A 23,608-nucleotide genomic window follows, 5' to 3' on the forward strand; every position below is an offset into this window, starting at 1 on the left:
TTTGTCTCTCAAAAATATATAGTATTATTTTATACTTAGACTTTGACAAGGCATCACCATGTACGAACTACGTACTAGTAGTGTATTCATAGTGCTGCATGTATCAATTACTCAATCGGTTGCTTGGACTCGGTGGAAGTCACCACCAGTACGTCGTTCGCATCGATGATGGGCACAACGGGGGCTTCGTCAGGGGGTGGTGAGTTGACGACTTGGCGGTCGGTCGCTGCCCTTTGACGCCTCGCGAGCTCCAGCACGACTCGGAATGACGGCAGCAGCACATCCTCGGATGGATCGTCGTGACGTCGCTGCAAATACACTTCGGCCACGGCATACGTCATTGCGCGCCACCACAAGCGTTGCACGTGGTAGCGCAGGTCATTTTGGTACTTTCGCTTGCGAATCTGCTTGAAGCGTTTGCGCTCCAAGTACTTTTCGCGCACGGCTTCGATCAACGTGATGGAAATGGCCGCGATGTTGGTGACGATGATCACGGAGCTGATCGTTGACATGTCGAGCGACTGCGCTTTCCCGACGTTCATTTTAATCAACAGCCCCGCTACGCCATATATATATATTATTCATCCGTCGACCACAAATAAGAGTCTGTACCAAACAGCGTCACAAACAATTGAAGCTGGGCCATGGACGCCACGAGCGTGTTAGACCGGTTCTTATACGGCTGCACGGCCAAGAGGATGGCCATGTAGGCAAAGCTACAAATATATATATCATCCACAAATGCCCTTGAATATTATGATATATTTTGTATATGAATATGTGTGACGACGACGTACATGATCATCATGCCAATGACGATTTGGTTGACGGACCCGCGTTCGGCAAAGGACAAGACGCCATTCAAGAGCAGTTTTCTATATCAAGTAGGGCTAAATGCAAGGAATAACGTGGACATGTCGGTCGTACCTGATCAAGTCGACGATTTCAAAAAACCAAAACGAGTCTTGGTCTAAACAATACCATGTTAGTATTGCATTATATCATATGACAGATGGGACTGCGTACATGCTGCGTAGATGAACCCGACGCGCGCAATGGTGCTGGGTAGCTACGACACATCAACGAAGTGAGAACACAGCCTCTTGACTCCAAATTGTTGGACATGAAACTACCTCCATATTACGCTTCTTCATGTACTCGGGAAGGAGCATGTTGACAAACGAGTCGTAGTTGTTGTGCCAGTACTTGCCGCTGGCTTTGTAATCGTCTTTCATTTTGGCAATCCACTTTTGACGAAGGACTTCGTGCTTGTTGTCTTTGAGCAGGCGCATGCGGAGACGCACCCCCGCCATTCGTTCTTGAAACAAAATCGACCAGCAGTAGAACGGCACCCCTGTCGGTACAAGTTAGAGCTAGCAACTACGTAGTATTGTCCAAGTATGTGGTTATCCTTACCAAACACCCACACGACAATGCCAACCACGGCTACAATCGCGTGCGAGTACCAGTACCCGTCGGTGCACTGCAGTGTCATGTCGGACACCAAGAACGACCCCAGGCCCACTTGGGCGCAGTTGAACATGTTGAGCACTTTCTGGCTCACGGACGGATACATAAACAGCGCCAGCCTACACGACAACACAGCCGACCCCCATTCAACGCGTGATTGCTTTGTTCGAGTGGCAATATGTATATGGTACTACCAAAAGAAGATCTTCATGCACTTGTCCGAGTACGTTCGAAAGTTAAAGCGCAACTTGACGCGCGCTTGCCACAGCTGGATGTTGGTGTGGACGATCTTACGTCGTAGAGCATCGTCGGTGACGCGTTGGGAGGTCGGACACGTCGAGTGCTTGGACGTGTAGGTGGGCATGGCGTTCTTGACTTCGTCCTTTTCAATGCTCAACAAGAGCCTCGACAGGATCTTTTTCAGCTTGGATGTGTGCCGATCGCGCTCGATTTCCATGGCAAACTGACGCATCGCCGAAATCCGAGTGCCCGTGGAAATTTCAGTGTTGGGGAGGCCGCACTCGGTGCAGAGGCGCGGAATCTTGTGCAGCTTGCGCTTGTACACAAACACCCCCCACCGAAACGCCAGGTACAACGCGGCAAACGACACGGCTGCCGTGGCCAGCGTCAGCCTACAGACGAGATCACGACATCATGTGGGATTAGGGCCGCACACACACACGTATGACAATGAAAGCGCCGTAGTCGGTGTTACGTACCGAAAGTCGCTATAGTAATTGAACGCGATCATACAATCCAAGTGGGGGATGCTCATAAAGCCAAAGTTGAACTTGGACACGGCCGCCATGAGATTCGCCACGTCTTTGGGCCACGCGATTTGGTACGTGTCTTTCAGATTCGAGAAGATTTGGAAAAACGAGAGCAGGATCTTGAACTTTTCGGCATTAAAGCCCACCGTGGGCAGCGCCATGCGCTGGATCCCAAACAGATTTTTCGACAATTTCTTCTTGAACGGGCGCGCCTTAACGAACGCTGTAAGTCGCTTCCACGTTCGATGCACAGTCTTTTCCACGCGCCGTATCGCAGGTTTCAGCTTTGACGTTGACAGCGGAGGCACAAACGTCTTGTGTTCCGTGGCCGCTCGGGCTTGGGCCATGAGCATCTTGTCAGTGTCTTTGTGCAAGTACAGGGCGATGGCGTACAGTCCCACCACGACCATCAGAATCGGAATCGTCACGTAGCCATAAAATGCACTTCGAGACACGTCGTCGCATGGAATACACGTGCCGTCGTCCATCTTTTGATAGCCCGCTTCGCACGACCCGCACAACGGACTTGTGTAGCCTTCTTGGCACACGTGGCCGAGGTGCGTCGTCACTTCGGACTTGGAGATGCTGCCCTTGCATGCCTCCGTCACCTATACGTACATGTACACAAGGTGGTTTATGACAACATCTTGTGAATATCTATCTACCTAGTAGAATGCATGTTGTACGTACGGGACATGAGTAAAACATAAACCCTGACGAGCACGTGAAGATGCGATTTTCGTCCCAATGCAGCTTGAAATTGGTGTCGTTCATGCACCGCCGCATGCGATCGAGGCGGTCGGCATCGGTGCCTCCAGGACACGGATCCCCCGACGGAAAGTACTGGGCAATGTCGCACAGCTTTTGAACGGTTGTGGGCGGGGCGTCGGCCAAAAAGTAGCCCTGCTGGGTGGACGGGAACGCCACACCGCTCGTCAACTGTCCTGTGCCCACGGTTTGAATCGTTTCGCAATTCGCCCCCAACGGACACGAATGACAGGTCAACCCGTCCAAACTATCATAGTCCAGTTTAGCCTCATACATTGACAACAAGCTAGTTGATATAGTTAGTACCCACCTGAATGTTCCTTGAGCACACTGGACGCATTTCCTACCAGCCAAAAGTGCATTAGAAAAAACCCATGGATGCAATCCTGAAATGACGGAGATGCATTGCTGTGTTGTACTGGGTTTGGAGCATGTAGCCAGGGTCGCACGGCTGCACTTTGATGTTCAAATCGAGAGCTCGAGTTTGGTGGTTGTACAGTCGGCATTCAACCGTCATTTCGAACGGCGCTTCCTTCGGGTCGGTCTGCACTTCGGCGTTTTGAAAGCTCACAAAGCCCAACCTGGACGCCACTTGGGAGTTGGGCAGAAACATGATCTTCACGAGCTCGGATGCTTTCTTGTATACGCGGCACACAGTCGAGTTGTCCAGAATGCTGCGGTGACCGTAGAAATCCACCACGAGGACGGTCGGCCACGGTACGCTCGAGTTGGTCGCGTTGTCCCACACCAATGTGACGTTTTCTAGGCTCGACGAAGTCATGGGCACGCCACTGGTGGCATATGGAGGCCACCAGCCCAGTCGAATGGCCATGGGGTCCGTGGCAATGGCTGGCTCGGCTGAGGTTCTGTCAAACGTGCAATTCTTGGCGCACGCGTAGCTAGGAGATGTTTGGACGTAGCGCCAAAACACGTCGCGGCCCAGCGGGGCGGCGTTGGCAACAAACTCGAGCTCCGTGTGGTTTACATTCACTGTGTCGTTCAGGTAAAATGCGCCGCCACTTTGCAGCGCCACGTTGGCTCGAGTTTGAATGCTGCTGGCCAGGAATACGGCGTTTTCACTCGCAAAGATTCCTCCACCCAAATTGGCTCGGTTGCTTGTCATTTGTCCTCCATGATACGTGACCTACTCATCATCAACCACGATCAATCACCGAGAGATAGGAAGGCGCAGCCATAGTGAAGGGGGTTCGTACCTTGGAACTCCCGCCAATATAAGCGCCCCCACCGCTATCCGCTGTATTTGCATTCAACGACACGTTGGTCCACGTCGATACAGACGACTCGTCCAAGTAGATGGCGCCGCCGCTGGGAGCGACGTTGTACTGGAACGATGTATTCGCGACAGTTGTGACGCCGTTCTTTTGATACATAGCGCCCCCACTCGCCAGCGCCGTGTTGTTCCAAAACTCGCATCGCAGGACTGCCACGTCGGCCGTGTTTTGAATCTGCAGCGCACCTCCGTTGGACGCAATGTTGCCAGCAATCGTGCAATCGCTCAACGTTGCAAAGCTCGACTCAAAGTACAACGGGCCGCCTTCACTGGTTCCGTAAAACGTGGCGCCGCCATTGGCTTCGAATAGCGTGTTGGTGGCAACCAATTGGCTGTCCCGGCTGCCAAACACAGCTACACAATACATGTCAACAATAATGATTGGGTGCTGCTTTGTGTTTCGAACACAAAGCCTACCTGAACCGAGCCCGCTGGCAATGTTATGACGGACGGAGCACCCAGTCAAAACGCACACGTTGCCACTTCCAATCGCCACGAAAATGCCGCCCCCTTGATCGTCGGCATAGTTGTTTTCGAGCGTGGACGAGATAGCTGTGAACGTCGATTGGGCTTCAACGTAGACGCCACCGCCGCTGTACATGGCGTCGCTGGTGAGGATGGACGAATTCGATAGCACCACCGTCGCGGTCGACGTTAAATACAGTGCGCCGCCAAATTGCCACGATTTGCAATTCGAAATTGTCGAGTCCGTCATGTCCAGTCGACCGTCGCTGATGAATACGCCGCCGCCGAAATCAGCGTAGCCGACGTCGAGGGAGGTTCTCACCATCACGACTGCCGTGCTGGCTTGCTCGATGTTGATCAACCCCCCATCCGACGCTGAGTTTTCACTTGATAACGCAGACCCTTCGACGTGCGAGTCCGCCATCAGAATCTTGCTTTGTCCTGTTACAGATATCGCCTACAATTGGCCAACCACAACATGAGTACACACCAAACGAATGGACAGGACGACGACATACCCCTCCGCTGTGTCCTGGTGTGACAGTGTTCTGTACCAGGCGGCTACGTCGAAACGTAACGTCCGACCCTCCGGTTGCATACAGGGCACCACCGTCACTCCCGATCGCTTGATTGAACTCCAAAACAACTTGGTCAGCAACGAGGATAACGTTGCGGATGCAAATAGCCCCCCCCATGCCATTAAGTGCCTTGTTTCTCGCCAATCGGCTTTGGAACAAGCTCACGGCGCTGGATTCATCCCAATTGATCGGAAACGGCATATACACGGCGCCGCCGCTAGTCCTGGCCGAATTGTCCTCGAACGAGCAATTGACAAACGAAGTGTTGGTCCGCTCGTACGCGGAAAAAGCGCCGCCAAAGTTGGCCACGTTGTTCTCGAAACTCGAGTCGGTCACGACTGCCGAACTGCCAAAATAGACAAACATCGCGCCTCCATATTCACTCGATCCTTTCGACACGACGAGCCCCGACAGGCTCGCGTCCGAGTACTCAAAGACCCCAATGTTGCCTCCGTTGCCACATTTGGTCGCGCACACTTGGTTGTCAGATATCGTGGTCGAGATGCCTGCTTGATCGTCAGTCAAGTGAAATGTGGACAACCCGTCGAGGAACAACCCTCCAGCAGATCCTGCCACGTTTTGAACGATCGTTGTGTTCGAGTGCTGCACCAGGCCATCGGACACGACCACGCCACCCCCGTACACGGCGCCGTTGCGTCGCACGAGAGTGTTCGACACGGAACACGTCGACGACTGGATAAAGAACCCCCCGCCGTTGTTGAAAGCGGTGTTGGCCAGAACGACCAGTCCTTCCACCTGGCACGTCGCGTTGGCAACGTAGATGCCACCTCCGTACGCTGCCAGCCCGTTTGTCGCGTTCAGTCCAACCAATTCCGACTCCCCGGCCAACGCGATGTTCCCACCTCGGTACGCATTGTTGCCTTGTACGATGGACAACGTTCCTGGAGTCACAGGTTGGAATTCACTTCCGTCCACATAAATCCCCCCACCCAACTCGGTGGCTTGGTTATCCGCCACCAACACTTGGTTGTGCTGGACGTTGGAGTTTGCAACCATCAATCCACCGCCCAGCACTCCCGCCTCGTTACTTCGAACTGTCCAATCGTCCAGGACTCCTTGGGAGTTGCGGATAAAGCCGCCGCCGCCATTCTGACGCGCCTCGTTCGCCTCAAGCGTTGCATGGTGGACCACAAAGATGGCGTCGATGGCGGAAAAGCCGCCCCCAAGAATGGATGTTGAAAACGCAATGTATACTGCGTCGATGCCCACGGCGCCTGCAATGCTAAGCCCGCCGCCCGACAATGCGGCGGTGCAGTTTGTGGCGTAACACCGTCCAGTCAATGTCGTCTCTTGTAAAAAGACACCACCGCCGTGTTGACTGGCGTTGTTCCGAACAAAACTCACGTTGGTCAGGGCCACGCTAGAGTTTTCGCAATACATGCCGCCTCCGTTGCCGCTGCTCGTCGCCTCGGTCACGTGAACATTGGTGAGTGAGTTGAAGGCGCTTTCAGTAACATAAACGCCACCCCCGTGCCCCAAAGTGGCGGACGAGTCAATGTTGGCGGCCGAGAGCATGCCGTCGCTGAGAAAGATGCCACCACCGCCTTCAGTTGCGAGGTTGTCGCGAAGGACCCCTCCGACGACTTCCGATCGGTCGATGGCCATCCCGCCACCAAATCTCGCCATGTTGTTCACAATGTCCACTTCCACCAGCGTCACTTTCGAGCCCCCGGATGCACACATCCCTCCCCCCAGACGAGCGAAATTGCCGTCCACAGTCGAGTGGGAAACGAAGAGGTCACTCTGAAACGTTGCGATGCCACCTCCGCCCGTCGTCGTGGCGTTGCAAGCATTAAACACAACATGGTCCCACGATGCACGTGAAGCATCCACGTACGCCCCACCGCCATCTTGAGCCGCGTTGCTTTGAAACAAGCAGCCACTCCCTACGATGGAGCATGTGGTGTTGTGAAGATACAGCCCCCCGCCGCGCTCCACCGCTGCGTTGTTGGAGACCACCACGTCCGTCGCGGTTAACACCAGTTCGGCAAGGGTGTAGACACCGCCGCCGAAGCGACTCGCACGGTTCGAGTCCACCAAGACTTGACCCAGATCCATTTGGCCGTCCAAGCTCACGCCGCCCCCAAATGTGGCCGAATTGGACGCAATTGTGACTCCAGACACAATCGCAACCCCATGAGCAACGACGCCACCGCCAATATTGTTTGCCATGTTGCCTGCAATGATAGCTCCGTCGCCACGTACTTCGGACGTTCCTGTGACGTACACCCCTGCCCCGTCGGTTGCACGGTTGGAAGAAATGAAGGTCGACGCGAGCGAAAGTTGACTGGTCGTCGCGAATATGCCGCCACCGTGGAGCGCAGAGCAATTGGTGATGCTAGAGCTAGTCATGGTGATCGCAGATTGATCGGAATAGATGCCACCGCCGTCTGCACTGCTTCGGCAATTGCGAACCTAACCCACATCAGTGAGGATCCCGAGTCTTGTTTCATCATGGATTCGAATTAGTAGTACCTGCACGTCTCTCAACGACAGCTCAGTTTGGTGCACGTGAAAGGCCGCCCCAGACGAACCCGATTGGATATTCTGGACCGTGAGTCCTCGAACACTGGCATTGCAAGCTTCCATAATCATTCCAGACGTGGAACAATTCAATGTAACATAGTTCGACCCCAAGAATCCCCGGATGTCCACTTGTTGCTGTGCAAATGACAACGAGCAATCTCCAATGTCGGAGTACACGCCAGGGTACAATAGAATGACACTGGCATTCGTCGCAGCACGCATTGCTCTCGTCAACCTACACACACCCCTTCGTTACAAGGCCTTTAATATCCATACATACGTGGCAAATGGTTTAGGGGCGGTTCCGCCGACATCTCCGACGCCCATGAGTTCCCCCGTGCCTTCGACATCGTCGCCCGAAGTGGTCGACACCAAAATGATATCCTGGGGTCGCATATCACACACTTGATCGTGGCACACGGTTGGATCCGTGCAGCAAATGACGTAATTGCTGCAGTCCTCTCCGGTGAACCCTACGACCGCAGTTATGGTACATAAATTCCCAAATCCAACTCTAGCGAACCTAGATTGCAATTGCATTCGCCTGTGGAAGTACACACGCCATGATTGCTACAAACGTTTTGGCCCGACTTTTGCGGACACGACGGGAACACGGACGAGGGAGGGTCAGCGTCCACGCTGTACATGAGCTCAAAGCCACTGTTTTGGACCGACGGGTCGGAGGCGAGGGTGATTTTCAGCGAGGCATTGGGCTGGGCGCTGTACAGCGAGAACGTGTTGGCCCGTGTACATCCGCCAGACCACAAGACGGACGTTCCGTCGTAAGGGAAATGCTCCACCGTGACCACATCGTGGTCGCACTCCACGTTAAAGCGCGAAAACTAAGCAATCGAATTCCGTGACCAACCATCAAAATTGTAGGACAACGTACTTGAAGCAAGATCGAATTGAAGACACCGCTCGCGGGCGTGATCATCCACGATTGTCTCGCACTGGGGTGATACGTTCCTTGGTTGATGTACCCAGATTGGCTGGTACAGGTCGGAGTCAAATTGGTCCCAGTTGCGAACACTGAGCTGGTTTTTGCGCTCTCAACATGACCTGTTGTCAGGTAACTCAAGTCGTACGAATAACTCGTCGAGTCAGCTAGATCCGAGTCCCAAAATGCCGTAGCTTGTCCTGCATAAATCAACGCCCCATTGCGATACAATGTGTAGCTCGCAGCTTCAGCAATCGGCTGCCACTGCAAACTCAACGCCGACTTGCTCACTACAGAGTAACATTGAGCACATTCAATTGTCGCTTGAGACAGGAACTGAACCGCATGTGACGATGGGGGCGCTGGGCGACCCGTTGCCGGAAGGAGTGGTAAACGTCACGATACCACTCGGCGTGCTTTTATCAAATTGGATGTTTGTCGTGATCTAATAAAGTTGGTGTGTTCAAACCTATAGATGGTTCAAGCATTTGATGTGTACGTACACACGTGACAGTATAAGCGGCGGCAGGAGCCAGCTGCAATAACTGTGCACTTGTTGTTGGCACTGTGACGCTGACAGTCGTGTGGTCGACAGTGTGTTCCGCTGTGCAAGTGTACCCCGACACCAGCAACCCGCCAGTGTCTAGAGGTGGCGACCACGCAATGGATGCCCCGTGGCCATCCGCTGTGAGTGACACCAAACGCAACGCCTGAGGAGCCCCCAGCGCTGAGAGTAGCGACGTCTTCGCTTGCAGAATACCACTTGGAGACGAAGCACCAATGCTGTTTTGCGCGACAACGTAGAACTCAAACGCCGAATTTGACATGAGGCCTGTGACAGTGCATTGCCACACAAGTCCTTCGCACGCGGGTGTGGATGCGTTCGACCCGATATACAACTGGAACAAGCTGACAGAAGCCCCGCCTTCATCTGCTGGAGAAGTCCACCCGATGACTAGCGATCCCCCGTTTGCTTGAATCACATAAGGAGCCGCGGGAGCACCGGGGACCGTCTCCGACGATGTGGCCATTTCATGCTGGATCGACTTGGGACTCGACCCTGCCGGACTGGACGCTGCCACGCTGATTTGGTACTTTGTGTTTGAATCCAACCCTCCCACCGTCACGCCGTTGCTTTGACTTTGCAGCCGACGTTGACTAGTGCCGCCCGACGACTGTTGGTCCGCAACGATGAGTTCGGCGTACGAAATGTTGAGCACGAGGTAGCCATTGGCGTAGATCTCGTAAAACAACGAGGCAGGATCGACGCCCCCAATGTCCAAGGGGGCCTTCATCGAAATCTTGAGCGCCCCTCCCGACGACTCTGTAATCACAGGCGGTTCCGGCACTTCGGGCGGGGACGGAGGTCCGGTGGACAGTGTTCCTTCCGCGCCTGATTCCCCGGCCCCAATGCGGTTCACGGCCGTGACTTTCATCGTGTACGACGTACTGGCGCGGAGGCCAAACACGTTCGCGCTCGTGGATTTCGACACCACTCTCAGCGACGGACCGCCAACTTGGTTGTAGTACTCCAAAATATACGACACAATGTCCGACCCGCCATTGTCGTCTGGAGGGTCCCAAGTTACCGAGATCATGCCACCCGTGAATGCTTTCTGATTGGGCTGACGACAAGGACCAGGAGCGCTCACCACTGAGGTTTGAAAGGAATACGTAGGCGAGTAATTCGACGTGCCTGCGATGTTTGTAGCTTGCATGCGCCAGCGGTACCACGTCTTGGTTGCCAGTTTTGCCACACGGCAACTGGTCGTCGTGTTGGCATACACTGTCTTCCAGGCTTGCGTCGATTCGTTGAACAGCTGGAGGGTGTACTGGGTGATGTGGACACCCCCTGTATCCATGGGGGGGTCCCAACCAAAGCTGAAGCCAGCTCCCGTGGCCAACACCACCACCAAATTCTCGGGGGGGTCTGGAATTGTCGCCGCGGTCGTCTGGAATTCAATGCTTGGGCTTGTCGGGGCCAATTCATTCGTGCACGTGGAAAACGAATTCAAGGCGAGACCCCGAAGGCGATACCAGTGCTGGGGTTCAAGGCCAGTGATGCGGAAAGTCTCGTTTCTCGCCAGCGGTTGTCCTGCCACTGGAGAGGCGTCGTCGTCGTTGCTTGTGACAGCCTATACCCCAGTATACCCATGAATCTATATTCAAGTTGATTCGAAGAAGGTAAAATTACCTCGACGACCTTGTTTGTCGTCAAGTCGGTAAAGTACACTCTAAATCCACTCACGCGGACTCCCCCTAACCGCCTCATCGTGAGTATGGAGTTGGCAATGGAAATAAAAGAGAGCACAAACCGGTGTCAACAGGGGAAACCAAGTATCCGTACGCTGCACCACCCGTCACTCGAGTAATCACCGGAACTTGGGGGGCTTCCGGCAACGTTGGGTACGACGTGGTCATGTTGATGCTGGCACTGGGCTCGCCAACTAGCATGCCCATGGCGTTCGTGATGCTGGCAAACATGTGGGGCGTCGTGACTGAAATCAAATTCCTCGTCATGGTCCGGCCGGTCGTAAAGAAGAAGTTCTACCCCAACAAGTCAGCCAGTGGATTGAACAAATCGAAATGACAATACGTACTCCAATCAGAATGGCGGTGCCGGGACGGATCCAGGAAGTGCCCACATCAGCAGACGCCGAAATCACCGACGCCTTGGAGCTGATATTGAACAAGCCGGGTAACAGGACATGGCCCATGGTATTTTGCGCCAACACTCGAAAGTTGTACGCTGTCTGGGCGTACAACCCAGACACTGTGTACCGCGTGGGCTCGACTTGGAATTGGTTTGGGGATAGGTAGAAGTTGGTTTCATTCCACAACTTCATCAACACAAAGTATCGAGAAATGTTGATTCCCCCAGTGTCGTCGGGGGGAGTCCACGTCATGGTGACACTGCCGCCTGAGCGTATAGGGCTGGGTAGTAACTGAACAGGGGCGCTAGGTAGCGACGCATCGCTTGTTTGAAACGATTGCGCAGGACTGTAGGGTCCCCACCCGTGGGTTAAAGCGTTGGGGACACCATTATTGCACTACAACGTATATGTAAACTTGGTAAAGCTAGTATACGAAGGCATGTGACCACATTCAGTAGCTTTACCTGAACTTGCACAGTATACGACGTATTCGACCACAGTTGGTAGATAATGTAGTTGGGCGTCAAGGTTTCGCCAGTCTAGATAAAACGAAGCAAACCAAACAATCCACTTTAGCCCCTCAACAACAATGACGAGGTGGGTTACCTGTACAATGCCTCGACCGTCGATCCACTTGACTCGATAGCGTTGGATGGGCACGCCACCAGTGTCGACTGGATCTGACCATGCCATACTTAACAACCCCCCCGTGCTGGCTACAACGCGAAGCGATGTTGCGGGGCCATTCATCGAAGGATTGCCGGTCGTAAAGGACAGCACGGGGCTACTAGCACCGTATCGGATTGGATTGAATGCGTCGTTGGCAGCTTGGACGACCAGCGCGTAATTTGAGTTGGCTAGGAAGCCACCCACCCACGATGTCTTGGCGCTTGGATACAGCACCGTCGTGGACGTCGAATTCACGATCGAGACTAAGTACATGACCACAGCTGCGTTTTTGTAGCCCTTGTTCGCCGGTTCAGTTAGAAACAACTCGACGGCACCACCCGTGACGGATGCAAGCGTAGGCCGCCCCGGTGCCGAAGGGGGGGACGAGTCTCCGTCATCCAACAGTGTCACGATCACGGTACTGTTTTCTCCAATACTGGCGCCTCCAGAGAACGTCACCAACTGGAGGGTAAACGTCAAACTTGGAAAGTTGTACACGTTGTTGTTGCGAATGATCACAGAAACATTTGCCTTTGTTTCGCCGTCGTCAAAACGAATCGGTGTCGATGGCAATCGAAAATCGGCGCCGATCACCGCCGACGAGAAGCTGCTGTTGGCAGCATTTTGACTGGCCCTTGCTACGACTTGGACGACGCTACTGGCCCCGCCCGTCCGCGTTAGGGGGAGCACAATCACCGATGCACTTTCGAGCACAGAGGCAGACGCACTGGCAAAACTAATCTGTCCAGCGGCACCCGCATCCAACAGCACGAGGGTTGTCACGTTGAAGTCGCTGCTCAAAACGGCGAAATTCGTCGGGTCCACCAGTTTCAAGTCGATGGATACACCGTCCGCCACGTACACTCGATCGTTGATGATCCCAACCTCAACAATCACTTGAACCACCCCATCGTCAAAGTCCACAACCAGACGACTCGCAGTGGGGCTGTCGCGGTTTAGAACGAGCTGGGTGCCAATGAGGTCCAACCGCGTCGTCGTCAGAGTGACCGACACGGCGCCAACTGATCCTCCGAGCCGCGAAATCGGAAACGCAAAGGTCGAGGCATTTTTAAGCACCGACGACATCGCCACGCCGAACGAAAATACGCCGGCGGAGGCTGGCGCCGTGGAAATCTGCATGTATGGGCTCCACAAACCCGGTTGGGCGACGGTTGTCGTCGACACGGCACGCACTCGAACATTGTAGACTGTCTCGGGTAGCAGCGACGTGACAACGCCCCCCGTGACATTGACGAAGATCCAACTGGATCCACCAGCATCGACTTCGTACCGAAGCACAGCGTTCCCACCAGAATCGACCGGGCGAATCCAATTCAAGCGCACCGTACGCGACGTCGTGCCAGCGACGGTCGGGGCGCGCATAATCCCTGGTGCGTTGGGAAGACTAGTTGCCACCTCCAACACTGGACTGGATGGTCCAGCCCCAACCACGTTGGAACAAGCGTAGCGGATTTGATACACGGTGTTGGCTGTGAGGCCGTAGATAGATCCAAGGGTTCCCGTGGTAGTGTACGCTGGCACACTGAGCACGAGTTGGCCATTTTGGTACACGAGAAAGTTCAAGCGTGTGGTTTCGCCGCCAGTGTCGGGTGGTACGTCCATCGACAGCGTCGCATTTCCTCCAAACACCGACACCAACGTGGGAGGACTGGTGGGGGCGCCAGGCACGCTCGAGTTTGTCGTTTTCAACACCGCCTGCGCGGCCGGACCGGACCCGACAGTGTTGGTGGCATTCACGACAAACACATACGTGGTCGTAAACTGCAGCAAACTGAAGGTGGCTGTGGGTTTGGCTGTCGTCAGTCGCCCAACTTCTTTGCCGCCAAGACGAAGCACTGACGTGTACGATATGATCGGCACACCGCCCGAGTTCTGTGGTGCCACCCACGACACGGACAGAGACCCCCCTGTGGCTTGGACAGTCACGTCCGTACACGAGTTGGGCAGCGTCCCCGCTGCAGTCTTCGTGACCAATGTGTCGCTTTGTCGGCCGTACGCAATGTTGGTGTACGCAATGATAAAGTATGCATACGTCGTGTCCGCTTGCAAATTGGCTTGGTCGAGGTAATATGTACTGCCTTGCGAGTCGCCAACTCTGACAGTATCGCGGTAGACAAAGTAGCTTGCAATCGGACGCCCGCCGGAGTCCTGAGGTGGTTGCCACGACAAGAAGAGCGACCCCCCCGTTCGATTCACGGCAGTCAAGTTGAGCGGCTTGGTAGGTGACGTCGCGGCGGTCGTGCGACCGAACGCAATCGGACTTGGCGCACTCTCCCCGATCCCATTTCGAGCGACGAGTTGAAACTCGTACGTTTTGAATTCGTCTAAGCCAGCAACGTCATACGTGAGATCCGACCCTGTGAGTCGTTGGACCAGCATCGATCCGTTAGACGCGATCAAGTTGACGTCAAAGCTTGTCAGGGGGGTACCGCCGCTGTCCTTGGGGACGGACCACGCCAACGTGACCATGCCTCCCGTGGACGACACAACTTGAGGGGTGTCTGGACGAGACGGCACACTCGCATTCGTCGTTGACGCAACCAGCACCGGACTGAACGGCATGTCACTGGCGCTTCCAAAGCAAAACGACTTGGAATTGAACGCGACTGCCTTGAACACGTACGAGCTTCGCTGGTCGAACCCACACGCGATGGTCGATGTGACAGAGGCCGGACCAACGTACACTTCGGTGAACGTGAGGTTGGTTTGCATCGCATTTCCATTGGTGGGTGATTTCGCCACGTAAAGGTGATATTCGGCGAGCGGAATGCCGCCATTCGACGTGGGCGGGTCCCAACGAAGGGGGATGCACGCCCCAGTCGAGTTCAACGAGCGATCCAGTCGAAGGTTGGTCGGCTCGGAAGGAATGGTGGCCGGACCAGTGATATACATGAATGTGCCGCTAACGTTGCTGCCGCCCAGTTTGTTCCACGCCGTGTATCTGACTGCATAAGTAGTTTCCGCCGTCAATCGAGGCAACACAATGCGCCTCGTGGTGTTGATCGCGAACTCTGTAAATACCGTTGTGGTCGTTGTTTGGTCGGACGAGTTGGTCGTGTTGATGTATATCAAGTACCGCAGCACGTCCGTCCCGCCTGTATCAGCAGGAAGCGGTAACTGTATCATCAAGGAGTCCCCTCCAACTTGAACCACACTTGTCGGTGAGCCTAGTTCGTTGGGTAGCGATGCATTTATTGCCGTGGACAGCATTGCGATCACAGGAACACCCACTCCGACCAAGTTGATCGCTGAAAAGCTGAACGGATATGTGGTGTTGGCCTGCAAGGCAAGGTTGGACAGATGAGCGCACAGCGCTGTGTTGTTGTACACAACAGAGTCAGCATATTGAATTTGATACCCCGAGATGGGAATTCCGCCAGCATCGAGAGGTCCTCCCCAGCACACGTCAATTGATCCACCTGTTGCTCCAACAACACGGATATTGGTCGGAGAGGATGGCAGGGACATGGGGCCCGTGGTCCAGCTCACAGGACCACTTCCATTCGAGACCAATCCTGCACGGTTGGTCACAGAACTGGCAAAGGTATATCGCGTGGAAAAATTCAACCCAACAAACGTAAACACCGAGCTATTTTGGCTTTGGATGGACACCAAACGCCCACTTGAATCGGTCATATTGGTCCTGTACGACACCACCGACTGATTGAGCCCACCAACGTGTCGTGGCGGTGGCACTTGAATGACCATACGTCCACCAGACGTGTCTAATTGCACGGGCACATAACCGAGATCGTCAGGGGGGGCTACGTCGACGTCGTCTACAATGTACACGGTCGCCGTGTCTGGATACCCAATGTCGCCTGCGCTTTCAGGGGCAATCGATAGGTCGATCGTAGCTGTCCGATACGGATAATTGTATTGCCCGTCTCGGCGGATGGCAAGGGTTAGCGTTGCGGTGGTCTGTCCGCCATCAAAGATGACTGTTGGGGATGAGAACGTCACTGCGGTCTGGGCTTGTCGAAACTTTGGTTGGATGGACACAGTCCCGCTGGTGTAATTCATCGACCGACGCAGGGTCAGCAAGGCGGTGGCTTGGCTTTCCAGAATTGTATACGACACATCGGAAAACCAGATCTGGCCCGCGTCGCCTTCGTCGAGAATTACCACCCGGCACGTTTTGTTCGACCCGAGCGAGCCTGTTTCCGACAATATGGACGACAACGTCACGTCAAAGTATCGTGGTGGGTCCACGACATCATTGTTGACAATCTGAACCGTAATTGTCTGGCTTGTCACACCGTCCACGAACTCCAACGAGTTCAAGTCGGGCAGAATGTAGTTGGTGGGCGTCGTGGCCGTCCCACTCGAAGCTGTAAAAGCACACAATACGGTATTAGCAGTACCAGACGTTCTCCCAACGCTCAATGTGACCGTGGTCATGTTTTCAAACACTTGCACGGTCTGCGAGACGAACTGAAGGACGCCAGGAACGGCATAGTCGGTCGTGGCTGTGCTTGGGCTGCTCCATACCCCACAACCAATTGAATTGATCGCCTGCACTTGGAGGGTATACGTGGTTTGAGCCGTCAAGTTGCCAATGCTTAAACTCGCCCAAGATGTCGATACATAGCGTGTCCCTCCCTTGGACGACGAAATAGACACGTTGTACAGAACGTTCGCGGTATCGTCCCCCCCAGTATCGACGACTTCATTCCACGAAATACTTACGCTGCGGTACGTTGTACCGGTCACGAGAATCGCGCCTCCCACTTGTTCGGGGACGGACATCTCTATCGTGGACGCGTACATTGTGGGGGAGCTGGAGCTTTCGCCCGCCGAGTTGACCGCCGTGGCCCAAAATTGGTGTGTCGTAGTGGCATCAAGGCCTTTGACAGTCACAACGTCGGACGTGGACACTTGGAATGGAAGTCGCTCAAACTCGTTCGTTGCAAGGGAGATGTGACTCAAGATTAGCAAACACGTTTCACCACCTCGGTCCATCGGCTGAGTCAACAAAAACTGGATGTTTCCGCCATTAGCGCTCCATAAGATGGGAGTTGGCGGCGCCATTGGCACGGTCGTATTGGTCGTCATGAATTGTATCATGGTTCCATTACTGGAGCCGCCCCCTGTGACCACCACTTGCCCTTGGATGTTGTACACTGTGGCACTGGCCAGTCCATAAAACGACAACTCCAACGATTCTTCCGACGTGAGTTGTTGGAGGAGATGAGACTCGGTGTCGAAAAGCTGCAGTTGGAGACTCTCGAGCGGCGCACCTCCCATATCGGTAGGCAACGTCGTCAGGACAGACACCATGCCACCCGTTCGCCCGGTTATGGTGAGAAGCGGGGCCTGAGGGGTGCCAGGCGTGGTGTCTGTGAACGCAGTTAGCGTAGTCGGGTCGCCCTCACTAAGTGGATTCAGAGCAGCGATCCCGTACATATACGTTTGATTTGTGTGAAGGCCATTGCTGTCCGTGTACGAGGTCGTCGATGGAAGACTGCTCAACAAGGCTCCGTCTCTGTACAAGTTGTAGCCAAACACAGCGGCGCCACCGTCGTCAACCGGCGGGTCCCAATTCAGCACAACTTGGCCACCTGCAGCACCCACTTGAACAAATCTCAAAGGCGCAGACGGAGCCGATATTGATGTGGTCGTGCCCGAAGCATTGCCACTGGGCACGCTTTCGCCTTGGCTCGTGATGGCAGTGACCCAATACGAGTACGTCGTGTTGGCTTGGAGACCAAACTTCATGAATAGCGTGTCGTTGACAGTTGCCAGACGACCCAACCCTGGTGCATACACAGCATAGGCTGTAATGCGCATGCCGCCATCGTCTAATGGAGGGCTCCACGTGAGTGAGATCGACCCTCCCGACGTCCCCACAAGAACTACGTCGGTGGGCGGCTGAGGTTTGCCTGGTGCAGAGGTTTGGACTGTGACTGGTCCAGATGGGACGTAGTTGTCAGCTGCCGTGCACGTGCTGATAGGATTCATAGCAACAAGTGCAAAGGAGTATAGCGTTTGGCTTGTGAGGTTGACGACCTTGCCTTGCGTCGAGAGCCCATCCAGGGGCAGTAATGTAGATGCGAGTTCAAACGGCGTCCACGTGTTCAACTCCGCAATGTACGTTTGCATGCGAATTTGGTATCCAACCAAAGCGACAGACCCGCCGAAGTCTTGCGGGGCTGTCCATTTCAGCCACACGGTGGTTGCTGTAGCACCAACCAGTTGAAGGTTCAGCGGCGAGCTGGGAACTGTCAGTGTCGTCGTTCGAAACCGGGCGACTGGACCTAATCCACTTGTCCCCTACACAACGTTCAGGTTTAGACCCTACAGTCAGAGTTGGTCTGGCGTACCACTCGGTTGGTTGTGGTCGTCACAACGTCGTAATCGGTTGTCTGGGCCAGGCGATTCACCGTGCACGACGTACTTCCGGAGCTGCACGCGATGGTGAAATCGTTCTTGCCCGCGGGGCTGATGTAGAGCGTGTATTTTGTGATAGCATAGCCCCCCGTGTCGTCCGAGGGAGCGATCAACAGGGTCAAGGAACCGCCAGTCACTTGTTGCACCTGTGCAGGGAACGGGGCTGCGGGGACCGTGCCGCCCACGACAGTTCGATTAGCCGCCGACGCAAACGACACGGCTGGAAACTTGGTGTTGGCTCCAACCAAGACCGTGTACAGTGTGGACGCGACGAGGTTTGAAACGACGTACGACGTGGCGCTAGTCGTTGCAGACCGAATCAACGACGACGCATTTACATACACGTTGATCACGTAGCTTTCAATCGCCAGTCCACTCGTGTCCATCGGCGCCCGCCACGCGACGGCCATGGAGCCCCCAGTGATTCGAGATATGGTCAGACCAAGAGGCTGGCTGGCTGGGCCGGGCGTTGTGGTCCAAAAGGCGTGGGCGGTGGTGGTGGGGCCAACGTACGCGTCGTTTACTGGCGCGACTCGAACAAAGTACACCGATTGAGGCACCAAATTGAAAAATGCCGCTTCGGGCGGCACGTCCTCACCCTCGGACACTTCTATCGACGACCAGTTCATTTGGCGTGGGTCCACCATGGTTGATTGGTACGGTCCAGAGATTTCTGCAGTGAACTTATACGTGGCAAGGACGGGGTAGGTCGGACGTGGCCACGTGAGTGACAACATGGTCCCCGTTGCACGTTGTAACGTAATCTCATTGCGGATGATAGGTAGAGGAAGTTTCAGGACCGTCGGGTCGTCCGTCAACAGCAATGTCACTTGGAATCTTCGTGATTGCTCCAAGGTAGCATTCGTGTCAAAGGTCAGCACATATTGTCGTCCAAAGGGTGTGTAGGTCACACTGGGCACGATGTTGAATAGCCCAAACGACCCGTTCACTTGGCGAGGTGCCAGGATAATTGATGTGTTCCATGCATTAAATGGTAGACTCTCGTTGTCGTCGCCACTAGATGGGTCCGTAGTATCCATGATACGCACAACATCCGAGAGTGTCACCATAACGTTTCCACTCGAGCCATTGCGTCGCACCAACGGGATGTAAAACGTTCCGGTCGTGTCCACGGCAGTGTAATTTGGCATCACGGCAGATATCGAGCCTGGGTTCCCGTACAAAAGCACAAGACACGAGTTGTTGGGCCCAGCAGTGCTGCTATTTGAAGTCAGCGTCATGCGCAAGACATGCGGGACTTGGTCCACCACGGCGCTGTTCCACGTTCGCAGGAGGACCGATTTGGCTGGGCTGGAAGGGGAAAATACAACGCTCGGAGGCAATGGCGTTGTTTTTGGCGCCACGGATGTAAAGTCACACACACAACTGTCGGCGCACGAGCAACTGGGGTACATTGCAGGAGTGGTGGCAAATTCCAGCGACACGACGATTGTTCCTTGCGAACCGTTGCATCGATTCAGCCATAGCATCACGTTGGACGACCCGTTCAGAATCGACAGCGACGTGTCTTGCAATGATACGTAGCCTACATCCAATCAATCAAAAGGCCAAGCTTTTCGCTTCTTTGTAGGAAAGGATCACATACCTGGTTGGGATGGTAGTGTAGACATGACTGTGGTGGTGGGGGCGCTGGTGCCGAGATTGCTCTGGGCCGTCAGTTGTAACGAATACTCCGTCGCAGGGTTCAACCCAAACAGGCGTAGGTGACTTGGGCTCAAGGTCGTGTTGTCGAGCACCTTCCACGACACCGTCCCGTTGGCCATATTTGTGATCTTCAACACCAAACTCAGCACGACGTCGTCGGGAAAGTTCGGTGGCGGCGACACGATCACATCCAGATCCGTGCTGGACGCCATGTTCAGTGATAGCTCGCCTGCCGATGTCGGGATGCCGTTGTGGGTAATCACGTCCAAGGAAAACGTGGGGCTAGTTCCGCCCACACTTGTCGCCCACACCAAGAGGCGGTACCGACGCCCAGGATCGAGACCGTTCAACGTGAAATTCGCCGCTTTGGTCGCCACCACTGAATTCGGGGGGCCAACGGAAGTCAACGTTGGCACTGCCTCCCACGAGTAGAAGCCTTGCACGTCCGTCGAACCTCCCGTATCGCACGACGGCTGAAACAAGACCACCACTGATCGTGCCTTGGCCAAGACGAGTACTGCCGTTGGGGCTCCAGGGGGCTGCACAATGCCCATCCGAACTCTGATCACCGCGGCTTGTCCTCGCCCCGCTGCGCTTGCAGGAACCACTGCGTACGAATACGTTTGTCCTGCGATAACGTTGGTGCAATCCGCGAACGTCGTCGTGTTGTAAGCTGTGCCAACGTAGATGCCATTCCGTTCGATGATGTACTCGACCGTGGTCACCCCGCCAAGATCCTACAACGTATAGTACTTTACCAGTGAAAAACGACTAGAAGAGGGGTGTTCGTATCGTACTTGAGGCATCGTCCATTGCAACTGCACCAAACCACTCGTGACGACGGGCGACGTTAAATTCCGTACAGACGACGGTGGTGTTTGGGATCTAACATATCTAGTGATTACAGGGTAGGAATATTGCAACGAACGTGGTGGTAAATTGTTGCAGAGTCGTGGGGTCGCTTGACCCGAGGCGGTTCTGCGCTCGAACCGACACGATATACGCAGTGCTGGCCATCAATCCAACCGCCTTGCACGAAGTGGTCGAGTTGGAGCACAGCACGTACGGTGTCGCTCCATCGCCATCCATCCCGTCGCACTCGACAACGTACGTGACCTTGCCGGCCCCTCCCTCATTGATAGGTGTGCTCCATGTGAAATGCAGCATTCCGCCGGTGGTTTCAAACGCGAAAAAGCGTTGAGGGGTCGACGGCGTGCTGGCACTGGTCGTGGAAAATGCAAACGACCACACGACTGTCGAATACAATCCAAACTCATTCCGCACGACAATCGACCCGTTGTAGCTGGTGTCGGGGGCGAGACTTGTGATTTCAGTGTGCACCATCCCTTCCGATGTATCCAAGCGCATAATTTCCGATGGTTTGAAGGAGGTCGTTGTGTCGTTGGACGTCCAAAACGAAGTCGGCACCACGTACAGTTTGAACCCTACTCTACGAAGTCAGAATGGATGTGTTTCTTCATATTGCAAGTACCGTCAAGGCGCCCTCCTCCGGTGTCGGCGGGAACAACCCAGTCCATGTAGGCAAACGTGGCCCCTGTCTGCGTCACTGTCACATCTTGAGGCGCGTCTGGACTTGCCTGCATGAAAAAACCTCTTATGTGTTAATATAATTGGCTAAATTGAGTCGAATGGACATACCCCTGGGGTGGTGGTGGCGACCACGATTGAGCTAAACGACGAATATCCCAAGTTTGTGGACAGGATCGTGCGCACGTGATACGACATCGACGCGTTGAGGCGGGTTAGGACAAACCGAAACGAGTTGAAATCGTCCGCAGGGGTGTAGACGGCGTTCCAAAGCGAGCCATCCGTAGGTTTCCACTGCACGACGTACCCCCAGACATGTGCAATACCGTACATGTCGTCCGCAAGCACGACTTGCAGAGACAGCGTGGACGCGCCGGCCTGGGTCACGTATGGCGGCAGGATCTCCGGGGGAAAGGACGGCTCTGGGAACGTCACGACTAACGAGTCGCTGAGAAACGATGTATCGCCCGGGGGGTAGCACAATCCCGCCCAATTCTCCGCCACGACGCGAAATGAGTAGGTGGTGTTGGAGGTGAACGGGTGGCCGTCCTCGAGCTGGTACAACGTGAGCACGGGATCGTACGTGACAGCAATTTCGTCAAACAACGGGGAGTCGTTCACGGCCGCGAACAAGCGATAGCTGAGGATACGAGACCCTCCTGATACAGAATAGCGTTATAAAACACAGTGGAATGTGGTACGAACCTGTGTCTGCAGGAGGTGTAAACGTTAATGTGATCGAGCCCCCTAGGCTCCGTTGTGAGACATTGGAACGATCTGCTGACTTTCTCTCCATGGTTCAGAGTGGCGTCGTACCGGTGATGTTCTGGACTTGAGGGGCGTCGCATCGGCTGGGCTGTGTCACGGCGGTCGTGGTGAACGCAATGTTGGACGCGCTTTGCGTGCTCGAATAGCCAGCCTCGTTTTGCACGGCGCACGACAGAAAGTACATCGTCGAGGCATCAAGTCCATTGATTTGAGCGAGGGTGGAGAAGTCGCCATCATCTTCGGTGATGCTGTAGGTAGTACCGACGTAGAATTCATCAAAGTTGTGCTTGACGGAGCAATTTAACGATGTTGTCAATGGCACTCCGCCAGTGTTCAAGGGCAAGTCCATCGAGATGACGGCATATCCTGCCGACACTGTAGCTGCTTCAAGGGACGTCGGAGGGTCCGGTGCGTCTGGTTCTGTTGTCGACGCGGTGAGAATCTGAGCGTCATCCCCGCTTGACCCACTTGGATCGGCCAGAACGAGAAAGTACACCGCGTCGGCTACCAACCCCCCAAGCTTAAACTCGTTTTGATATGCAGGGACGAATCCCACGATGTTGCCATTTGCGTAGAGTGTATGGGTTGTCGTCAACGGTTGGAACCTACGGCATGATGGTCATGTGCATGTACGTTGTCGCCGAGTCGTCGTACCAGTGAAAGTGGATCAAACTGCCGGTGCGACGCACGAGTGCCATTTGAGTGGCCGAGGAAAATTGGGTGGAGTCTGAGTAGTTCAAGGACGTCGCATTCGATAGCAACGACCTGCTCACAATGATCGAATCGATGGATGTCGGTGGTTCACCTGGCGGTGACGGCAACCCCGCGCTGTCTGCAATGCTGCCAGCGACGCAAATACATGCAAGGTACGACGCCAACAACATGAGGACGCATAGCGGGCGGAGAATACAACGGAGCAATCCCATCACACCCTTTTCTCCCAAGGATGACCGTTGGCGATGAACTTTGTCGCGCCAAGTGTGGGGATGGCGCCAAATCGTTCGATATTTGTTGTTTTCATCGACACCGTTACACTTTCGACGTTTTGAGCAACCTTTTTACAA

At 54.6% G+C, this 23,608-nt stretch overlaps 1 protein-coding gene across 1 annotated transcript; it reads right to left on the reverse strand.

The window, feature by feature from the left end:
• H257_13502 (hypothetical protein) lies at positions 1–23,470 on the reverse strand (the record flags this gene model as incomplete). The annotated part of the gene is made up of 35 exons (XM_009841042.1): positions 1–559; positions 613–716; positions 798–875; positions 928–970; positions 1,027–1,069; positions 1,134–1,354; positions 1,417–1,589; positions 1,665–2,102; positions 2,190–2,848; positions 2,931–3,255; positions 3,319–3,351; positions 3,428–4,152; positions 4,223–4,653; positions 4,717–5,221; positions 5,283–7,778; positions 7,839–8,124; positions 8,170–8,362; positions 8,413–8,731; positions 8,782–9,119; positions 9,172–9,274; positions 9,333–10,964; positions 11,024–11,088; positions 11,145–11,376; positions 11,430–11,879; positions 11,948–12,022; positions 12,090–18,446; positions 18,497–20,109; positions 20,170–20,965; positions 21,026–21,113; positions 21,157–21,673; positions 21,721–21,826; positions 21,888–22,435; positions 22,482–22,523; positions 22,593–23,149; positions 23,199–23,470. The coding sequence occupies 35 exons, from the start codon at positions 23,468–23,470 to the stop codon at positions 108–110; spliced, it is 21,315 nt and encodes a 7,104-aa protein (XP_009839344.1). The 3' UTR covers positions 1–107.
• Positions 23,471–23,608: the final 138 nt, after the last annotated feature.

This window comes from Aphanomyces astaci (genome assembly GCF_000520075.1).
Source record: "Aphanomyces astaci strain APO3 unplaced genomic scaffold supercont1.49, whole genome shotgun sequence".
In the NCBI taxonomy this organism is placed as follows: Eukaryota; Oomycota; class Saprolegniomycetes; order Saprolegniales; family Verrucalvaceae; genus Aphanomyces; species Aphanomyces astaci.